At 36.0% G+C, this 10,000-nt stretch overlaps 1 protein-coding gene across 1 annotated transcript in view; it reads left to right on the plus strand.

The window, feature by feature from the left end:
• The window catches only part of LOC113825925 (zwei Ig domain protein zig-8-like), a gene marked incomplete in the record, with an annotated part of 156,290 nt that overhangs the window by 132,328 nt on the left and 13,962 nt on the right, over positions 1 to 10,000 (plus strand). Inside the window, 1 exon segment of the mRNA XM_070122797.1 lies at positions 7,988 to 8,175. Coding sequence (XP_069978898.1) covers positions 7,988 to 8,175 — 188 coding nt within the window.

Raw genomic sequence — 10,000 nt, forward strand, 5'->3', positions numbered from 1 at the left:
CTCTCCGATGGCACGGTGGGTTTGGGGGGGGGGGGTTAATACTGCTTCAGGAAAATGGCGATCGTGGAAAATGGCCTCTACATTGGAATTTGAAGTGGCCATCACTTCTTTTTTTTTCTTAATTAATATGTAATATGAAATGAATATTTGAGACAAATTTCATGCATATATCATCAAATTATTGATTGTATTATCTGCTCTACCAATATATATGTATGTATATTTACATATACGTGTGTGTGTATGTGTGTGTGTGTGTGTGTGTGTGTGTGTGTGTGTGTGTGTGTGTGTGTGTGTGTGTGTGTGTGTGTGTGTGTGTGTGTGTGTGTGTGTTGGGGATGTTCCCAAAATGGAGCAATGCCAGCTCTTCAGGGCTACCTGCTACGTCTTTCACTCAATCAGAGGTTGCCTTTTAAAGTTATTTTTAAAAAATCCATACCGCGGGTTTCTAAATAGATTACCAAGTGCAGTATGTCGTGAGTTATTAGCAATATACAAGCTCTGGATGGAAGCCTCCTCAAAAAAAAATAATAATAATAAATAAATAAAAAATAATTAAAAAAAATAATAATAAATAAAAAATAACTATTGTGGTATCAAAGGTGGTGTGCAATAAAGCAGAATTATTCTGAACTCAACTCAGCTCATCAGAAATGAACAGGTACAACCTCATCTGAACATTTTGCAGCCGACCACAAATCCACATGAATTTCATTAAGGATAAGCAATGCCACATGTTTTTCTTCACATATTATCATCACTAGACTATTTATTTTTTCACAACCAATTTCTTCACAAATTCTTATCGCTTTATGGAGTTTCATAAGAAAATACTGAGAGACGCTGCTTCCTTCGCAACGCTGAACAAGTCGTGGGTCTGTCATGTGGCGAGGATCACCTAAAACTTGTGAACTTGTACCGAAACTATTTCATAAACCTTTACAATGCATTTGTAATAAACCATAATATATCAAAATGCGGTCTTCAGTATTACGAACATTTTATTTTATTATTTCATTTTATTAAATTGTGAATATCTTTCTTATTATTCTTGTATTTGGTGTGAAATTTAATTTCGGCGAATTCTCACAGATTTGGCAACGACGGGTAAATATCGGCACCACTGTATAAAAGAGAGAGTATAAATGTTTTCAATGTTATTTTTAAATAAAATCAAAAAGTTTTATTAGGTGCACAACAATTTATAAATATTATATATATATATATATATATATATATATATATATATATATATATATATATATATATATATATATATATATATATATCTATATATATATATATATATATATATATATATGTATATATATATATATATGTATATATATATATATATTATGTATATATGTATGTATGTACATATATCAATGCTTCTGATTACCTGAAATGTTTCTTGAGATTTCCCGATATTTCCTGACAACCAAAGATAAATTTCCTTAAAATCAGGAGATCATTAAATTAGGAGATTAAAAAGAACGCATTGTATGCCGTATGCAATGATAGGTATATAAATCCAAAATAAAACAGCTTAATTAATGTGTTGCAATTTGGTGACAAGTGAACTGAAAAGAAATTGCAAACATTCTATTATCAAGCCAAGCACAGTTTGATTCAAAGAGCAAACATTTAACTCATATTAACTCATATCCTCCACAACTCATAAGTCACAGGGAGGGATATAGCCATATCAGCTTAAGAAAAGATAATAAATAAATAAATAAAAAAACACTTTACTGTAATAGCCAATGTAAAATAGTATACATCTAAACTTCAAAAAGTCAGAAATAAGATTTATAAGTTTTATGACTTATGGAGGATCACAAAATCGCTATATTCATGAAAATCTTTATATTGGTTAATATTCTTTGAAATGAATTGGAATTTCCTGATATGTTTCATAATTTCCTGATTTTCTTGTTTCCTGAAAAATGCGATTTCCTGAGCTTATCCTGATTTTGGCCAGATTTCCTGAAAACAGGGTGATTTCCTTAAATATGGAAATGCTGACATATATATATATACATTTCTGTGTATATGTGCGCGCGCGCGCGCGCGTGTGTGTGTGTGTGTGTGTGTGTGTGTGTGTGCACGTATGTATATATTTATGGATGGATGTTGTGTGTGAGAGTAGATATAGTGCGCGCGCGCGCGCGTGTGTGTGTCTGTACAGTATATGTATTTATATATAAATATATCTATATTTATGTAATCATATATTCATACACACACACACACATATATATATATATATATATATATATATATATATATATATATATATATATATATATATATATATATATATATATATATACTGTACACACACACATTTATATTTAAGCACTCCATGAAGATATACTATGTATAATGATGATAACGTTTTCCTTTTTTCTTCTTTTTTTGCTGTCTAATTTTTGTTTGTTGTATTTTAATCCTACTTATCCATTTGTCTCACGTTTTTCCTCTTCTGAAAATACACAAAAAAAGACGTAAATCATAGTGAACTAAGTCACCTTGCCTGTCAGGGTAAGATTGCTCTTCATGTGAGGGGAAAAAAGGAAAAAAAAAAATTATGAAGGGGAAAAAATGTTAATGGAAAGAGCAATTAGGTGAAAAACAAATTAGATTTTTTAAAAAGTCAATGTGAATATTCTCATGATTTTTTTTTTATTATTATTATAATTATTCATGGTGGTTTGGGCTGGTGTTGAGGGAAGGAAATATTTGGCTTCAGATATAGTGAATAAAGATAATAACAGATTTTATCTAATGGTGAAGAAATGCCCATTATTAATTACGATGACGGTGAATGGTGAAAATTTGGAAATGTTAGGTATTAGGTACTGGTGGTGATGTGTGGTGAATGTGAGTCATTTCAGGTCTAAGATACTGCGATGGTGAATTAAAACAACACCAGGCTTTAGACATGGTGAATGGTGAATGAAGATGGTGGATTGAAGTCGGTTATCCTATCTTTGTCGGTTATCCTATCATCTTTGTTGGTTATCCTATCATCTTTGTCGGTTAACCTATCATCTTTGTCGGTTATCCTATCATCTTTGTCGGTTATCCTATCATCTTTGTTGGTTATCCTATCTTTGTCGGTTATCCTATCATCTTTGTCGGTTATCCTATCATCTTTGTCGGTTATCCTATCATCTTTGTCGGTTATCCTATCTTTGTTGGTTATCCTATCATCTTTGTCGGTTATCCTATCATCTTTGTCGGTTATCCTATCATCTTTGTCGGTTATCCTATCTTTGTTGGTTATCCTATCATCTTTGTCGGTTATCCTATCTTTGTCGGTTATCCTATCATCTTTGTCGGTTATCCTATCATCTTTGTCGGTTATCCTATCATCTTTGTTGGTTATCCTATCTTTGTCGGTTATCCTATCATCTTTGTCGGTTATCCTATCATCTTTGTCGGTTATCCTATCAACTTTGTCGGTTATCCTATCTTTGTTGGTTATCCTATCATCTTTGTCGGTTATCCTATCTTTGTCGGTTATCCTATCATCTTTGTCGGTTATCCTATCTTTGCCGGTTATCCTATCATCTTTGTCGGTTATCCTATCATCTTTGTCGGTTATCCTATCATCTTTGTCGGTTATCCTATCTTTGTCGGTTATCCTATCAACTTTGTCGGTTATCCTATCATCTTTGTCGGTTATCCTATCTTTGTCGGTTATCCTATCAACTTTGTCGGTTATCCTATCATCTTTGTCGGTTATCCTATCTTTGTCGGTTATCCTATCTTTGTCGGTTATCCTATCATCTTTGTCGGTTATCCTATCATCTTTGTCGGTTATCCTATCTTTGTCGGTTATCCTATCTTTGTCGGTTAACCTATCATCTTTGTCGGTTATCCTATCTTTGTCGGTTATCCTATCATCTTTGTTGGTTATCCTATCTTTGTCGGTTATCCTATCTTTGTCGGTTAACCTATCATCTTTGTCGGTTATCCTATCTTTGTCGGTTATCCTATCATCTTTGTTGGTTATCCTATCTTTGTCGGTTATCCTATCTTTGTCGGTTATCCTATCATCTTTGTCGGTTATCCTATCTTTGTCGGTTATCCTATCATCTTTGTCGGTTATCCTATCTTTGTCGGTTATCCTATCTTTGTCGGTTATCCTATCATCTTTGTCGGTTATCCTATCTTTGTCGGTTATCCTATCATCTTTGTCGGTTATCCTATCTTTGTCGGTTATCCTATCTTTGTCGGTTATCCTATCTTTGTCGGTTATCCTATCATCTTTGTCGGTTATCCTATCATCTTTGTCGGTTATCCTATCATCTTTGTCGGTTATCCTATCATCTTTGTCGGTTATCCTATCTTTGTCGGTTAACCTATCATCTTTGTCGGTTATCCTATCTTTGTCGGTTAACCTATCATCTTTGTCGGTTATCCTATCTTTGTCGGTTATCCTATCATCTTTGTTGGTTATCCTATCTTTGTCGATTATCCTATCATCTTTGTCGGTTATCCTATCTTTGTCGGTTAACCTATCATCTTTGTCGGTTATCCTATCTTTGTCGGTTAACCTATCATCTTTGTCGGTTATCCTATCTTTGTCGATTATCCTATCATCTTTGTTGGTTATCCTATCTTTGTCGATTATCCTATCATCTTTGTCGGTTATCCTATCTTTGTCGGTTATCCTATCATCTTTGTCGGTTATCCTATCTTTGCCGGTTATCCTATCATCTTTATCGGTTATCCTATCATCTTTGTCGGTTATCCTATCATCTTTGTCGGTTATCCTATCATCTTTGTCGATTATCCTATCTTTGTCGGTTATCCTTTCTTTGTCGGTTATCCTATCTTTGTCGGTTATCCTATCATCTTTGTCGGATATCCTATATTTGTCGGTTATCCTATCTTTGTCGGTTATCCTATCTTTGTCGGTTATCCTTTCTTTGTCGGTTATCCTATCTTTGTCGGTTATCCTATCTTTGTCGGTTATCCTATCTTTGTCGGTTATCCTATCATCTTTGTCGGTTATCCTATCTTTGTCGGTTATCCTATCATCTTTGTCGGTTATCCTCTTTCAACATGACGCAACGACGCGGATGGTGAATGTGAGGCCTTCGACACTGTGAATGGTGAATGGTGAACGGAAATGTTTGGCTTCATCATAAAACTACTTCCGTAAATATTTCCGCACGTCATCTGCATCCTGTCCGACGGTGCAACGAGAGGGAGAGAGAGAGCCAGAGAGGCACTGCACGAGGGCCGCCCACACGCGAAGACGCCCTGCAATGCTGCGGATGCAATATTTGCGGTCATGCACGCACGCCGCCGGAGTAATTGCACTTGGAATTTGAATTCATTGTTGTTTCTTACGATCAGATTGCAAAGGCGGCTGAAAATTTGGAAGTTGCAGAGGAAAGTCAAAGAAAATGTGCTTTTGTCTTTTTTTAATATGCTTTGTTATTAAATTATTTATTTTGAGCAGGTGTTCGCAAATCCTGTTACAGTCATCTGAATATGCAAAAGAAAATTAAATTGATAAAATATAACCTTTTTATTTTTTTTCTGTCAAAGGAATAGCATACGAATGCTGCATTCTGTGTGAAATTAGCAAGTGCTTGCTAATTTTTCACGAAACTGGTTGAAGGTCTAAATAAATTCATTTTCCGTTATTCCGTTATCCGGCTGGCCATATTTTTTAAACCGGATAGCGTTTGTTAATCTAGTTATTATTTGAAGATCTTGTTGGTTTCCGTGCCTGTTTCGACATTTAAGTTATATTCGTATAATCAAGTTAATCTGCATTAGTAAGGAATATTATATGGAGGCTCTGAGCTTACAGAAACGAAAGAAACATTTTTCATTTTACGGCTATTCTGTGCCATCATCTGTTTCTTTAACTTCGTGTGAACTACCATTTCCATTCACGGTATACCATTCTCTTCCCTATTGCACCTTTTCCTACCGTTATCTGTTTTGACATCCTCTTTGTTTTAGCCTATTAGTGCCTTTTCTTTGGCTTTTTTTTTATGAAATTTCTCCCGGTTTAATTATGCGATCAAGGATCCTTCAACTGCCCTGGAAATGTTTGGGTTGCTTGTTCCTTCTCGTTGCCATAGAAATCACGTGACTGGTTGACGAGCTTATTGCGGGAAAACAGAACCATTTCGACACTACACGTAACTCCTTCGCTTGGCAGAATATAGTAATCATATAAGTTTATTCGGGCAGCGAGATAAACTAAAAGAAATTTTGATTCATTTGTCTTTGAGGGCCAACGGAAGGAGATAAAGCCACGGGAAAAATTAGATGAGTGGCAACTCGAGGTGTCATGGCGTCTGTTTGTTTTGAAAGCGAACGGTTTCGAACGATTTCCTGTTTTGAGTTGCCACATAGGGTTTTTGCCGTCTGTCCATCGTGTAATACCAGATATCAAACGGGAAAAAGAAAGTCGCCTTCTTATTTTGGTAAAGAAAATTTGTTGCTTAAAATAAGTTTCGCAGAAAGATGTTAGATGTCGACATTTTACGTAAAATCTCGAAATTCCGTTTGAATGAAATATGTATCAAACTATCATATCTATTTATTTTTTTAATTCTCCTTTTAAGATGCATTTGAAACGAAAACAAAGCAAAACACAGTATCGCAACATTACCGAAGAAAACGACTTACCGCGTTTCTTAATGGAACTGGCAGTCCGCGATTGGAAAGGCTTGTTCAGTAGCAACTCGAAGTGTCATGGCGTCTGATTCTATTAACAACAACAACAACAACAACAAAACATGGGGGGGGGGTCTTTTGATGACGTCACAAGAGTTACGGATGCTTTGTGAATATGGTCGGTTATTTTGGTCTATTCAATTTTCAGAAAGGATGGAAAAAAATAATGATTTTAATGGTTATATTCTCACTGACCTATCATCAAAACAGACGCCATGACACCTCCTCGAGTTGCTACTGATCTAGCCTTCCCCGTGAACGAAGCTCCGAAATCCTCCCAAGAGTCGTATTAGTTGGGTGATCGAGACGGGATTCGAAACATTTCACCGAGTTTTAACATTTTTCTTTTTCTTTTATTTATATTTGCTCTTCGACTACGTATGCAAGATTTTTTTACATTCTTCTTTTTCTTTTATTTACTCTACGACTACGTATGTAAGATCGGAACGAGTTTTTAAATATTGTTGGAAATTATTTTACTGCCAAAGGGCCTCCACTTGGTGATTCGTCTTTCTGAACATTATTTATGATGAAGTTCATTGGTGAGATGCGTTAAAAAAAAATGTTCTGTATATGGAGACAGTAACTACAGTTTGCATAGACTTTACAGTAACTTTAATACAAATAAACACATATTGGGGAATGTTGTTTTCGGTTCAGCAGAGTTCGGCGAGGCCACTGCAGGCATATATGGCAAAGAACGAACTTTGAAGAACTATTTTACATTATTAATATTTTTTACCTTTTTTCTTTCTTTTTTTTTTTGAGCACGAATCGTCATTCGCAATTGCAATTATACATTATTTTTATTTCTAAATCCTAAATTGTCGTGATGAAAAATAAGTGTTATAATTAGAATTTCTAATGTAATTGAAAAATAGTACTGTAGTAATTACAATTGTTTTTAAAATGTTGATTAACAGGCTGCCTCGTCTATGCTACAGTTCACTTCTCACTCATCTAAAGCTAGCATTTGTTATGACAAATTACCCAATAATAACTGGCTTGTTATTTAGCACATTTGGTCAGTAGCCATTAACTAACCATTACACATACATATATAGTAACAAAGAACATCAACCATTGCCGAATCCATTTTATTTACCATTACAGTAACCATGCACAGAAACCGTTAAGCATTACCATTACCATTACCATCCCATGAAACTATAAATAGAACTTATAACCATCACCATTACCACCTCACGAAACCATACACAGAAACCATTAACCATTACATTGACTCTCTGTCTCTCTCTCTCTTCCACAGCCTCCATGGTGGGTGGATTCGCCCCCAGCATCGACCTCCCTAAAACGACCACTGAACCCCCTCCAACGACCCCCGATCCTGCGACGTTGCCATATTTCCTGCACCACGTCAACTCGACCAACGTGACCATCGTACGTGGCAACACCGCGACCCTCGATTGCCAAGTGTTCAGGCTGAGAGACCGCATGGTGAGTCGGGCTCGAGGGCGTGGGCGTGGGCGTGGGCGGGGCTCATGGGCGGGGGACGTGCGTGTGCTCGCTGGAATGGGCGGGCGAAGGAGGTATTTAGGGGGGTTGTGTTTTGTTTCTCTTCTCTCTTCTCTCTTTTCTTTTCTTTTCTTTTCTTTTCTTTTCTTCTCTTTTCTCTACTTCTCTCCCCTCGTCTCTTCTCTCTTCTCTTCTCTTTTCTTCTCTTCTCTTCTCTTCTTTCTCACTTTCTCTCTCACACACATGCACATATATTCTCTCTCTCTCTCTCTCTCTCTCTCTCTCTTTCTCTCTCTCTCTCTCTCTCTCTCTCTCTCCCTCTATCTCTTCTCTCTCTCTCTCTCTCTTTCTCTCTCTCTTTCCCCCCCTCTCTCTCTATCTATCTATCTGTCTCTATCTTCCGGTGTGTTTTTGCATTCGTCACACGCAACAACAATAACAACAATTGTAACAACAACCTTTAACACATTCAAGCTCATCCACATTCTAACACAGACACACACCACACCACCGAAGTTTCTCTAAATCATATTAGTTGTTATGAATCCCACAACTTTGGTTTAAATGTAAAAAAAAAAAAGGAAATAATTCATAACTAGTGCAGCACTCGAGTCTGTGACAGAACTTTTTAATAAATGCGAAAAATTTGCAATAATTACAACAAGTTGGCATAGAGAGAGACTGACTGAATATGAATGTGATACAGCGAAGTATTTTTTTTTTTTACTTTCTCATTTCTTTTCTCTCTCTCTCTCTCTCTCTCTCTATCTATCTATCTATCTATCTATCTATCTATCTCTCTCTCTCTCTCTCTTTCTTTCTCTCTCTCTCTCTCTCTCTCTCTCTCTCTCCCTCTCCCTCTCTCTCTCTCTCTCTCTCTCTCTCCCTCTCTCTCTCTCTCTCTCTCTCTCTCTCTCTCTCTCTCTCTCTCTCTCTCTCTCTCTCTCTCTCTCTCTCCTTCTCCTTCTCTCCTTCTTTTTGTCTCGACTTTTTTTAACCATTTTTTCGTTTACGTTTTCTATTTCTAACTTGTTTTTTGTTTTTTGGATTACTTCCCAACATGAGAAAATATGACAGATATTAAAACAATGTTAGAAAATGGATGTTCTTATATGTCAAGATAAACATAATTATCTTTATCATTATTATTATTATTATGATGGTAATGAGGATAAAAAAGTGATATGATAATGTATTTGACAGTCATTATTGTCATAGGAACAATGATAACAACAATAATAGTAATTGTAATGTCAATAACAATAACATTAATAACGAATATAATCATGAGAGAGAGAGAAGGAGGAAGGGAGGGTGGGAGGGAGGGAGAGAGAGAAGGAGGGAGGGAGGGAAGGAGGGAGAGAAAGAAGGAGGAAGGGAGGGAGGGATGATGACAGTGATAACGATAGTAATAATTTATAATACTGATAATAATATTAGTGATGATCCTAGTGAGTTCCACCTTTGCAGTTTCAAATTATACAAATCCACGACTAAATTTCAACAAGAAGTAATAATAATCTATCACTGCACCGATTACGTCGCATTTCACAAATAGACATAAAGATTGGGAACATTTGATATACACAAAAATACCCACAGCTATTCCTGGAATCACAGGGCAGGTGCAGGTAATAGCCAAGCATAAATACATTTAGGTTCGCTCTTTCAAAGTTTCAAACGTGTAAAAAGGAGGCGTCATTACCTGGTTCTGGGAATTAATGGGTATTAAGACCATAAGGAAATGAATAGGAATAGAGACATACATCCCTCTCGTATAAAAAAACAACAACATCACAGCGCATAT

The sequence above is a fragment of the Penaeus vannamei genome, chromosome 1 (genome assembly GCF_042767895.1).
Source record: "Penaeus vannamei isolate JL-2024 chromosome 1, ASM4276789v1, whole genome shotgun sequence".
In the NCBI taxonomy this organism is placed as follows: domain Eukaryota; kingdom Metazoa; phylum Arthropoda; class Malacostraca; order Decapoda; family Penaeidae; genus Penaeus; species Penaeus vannamei.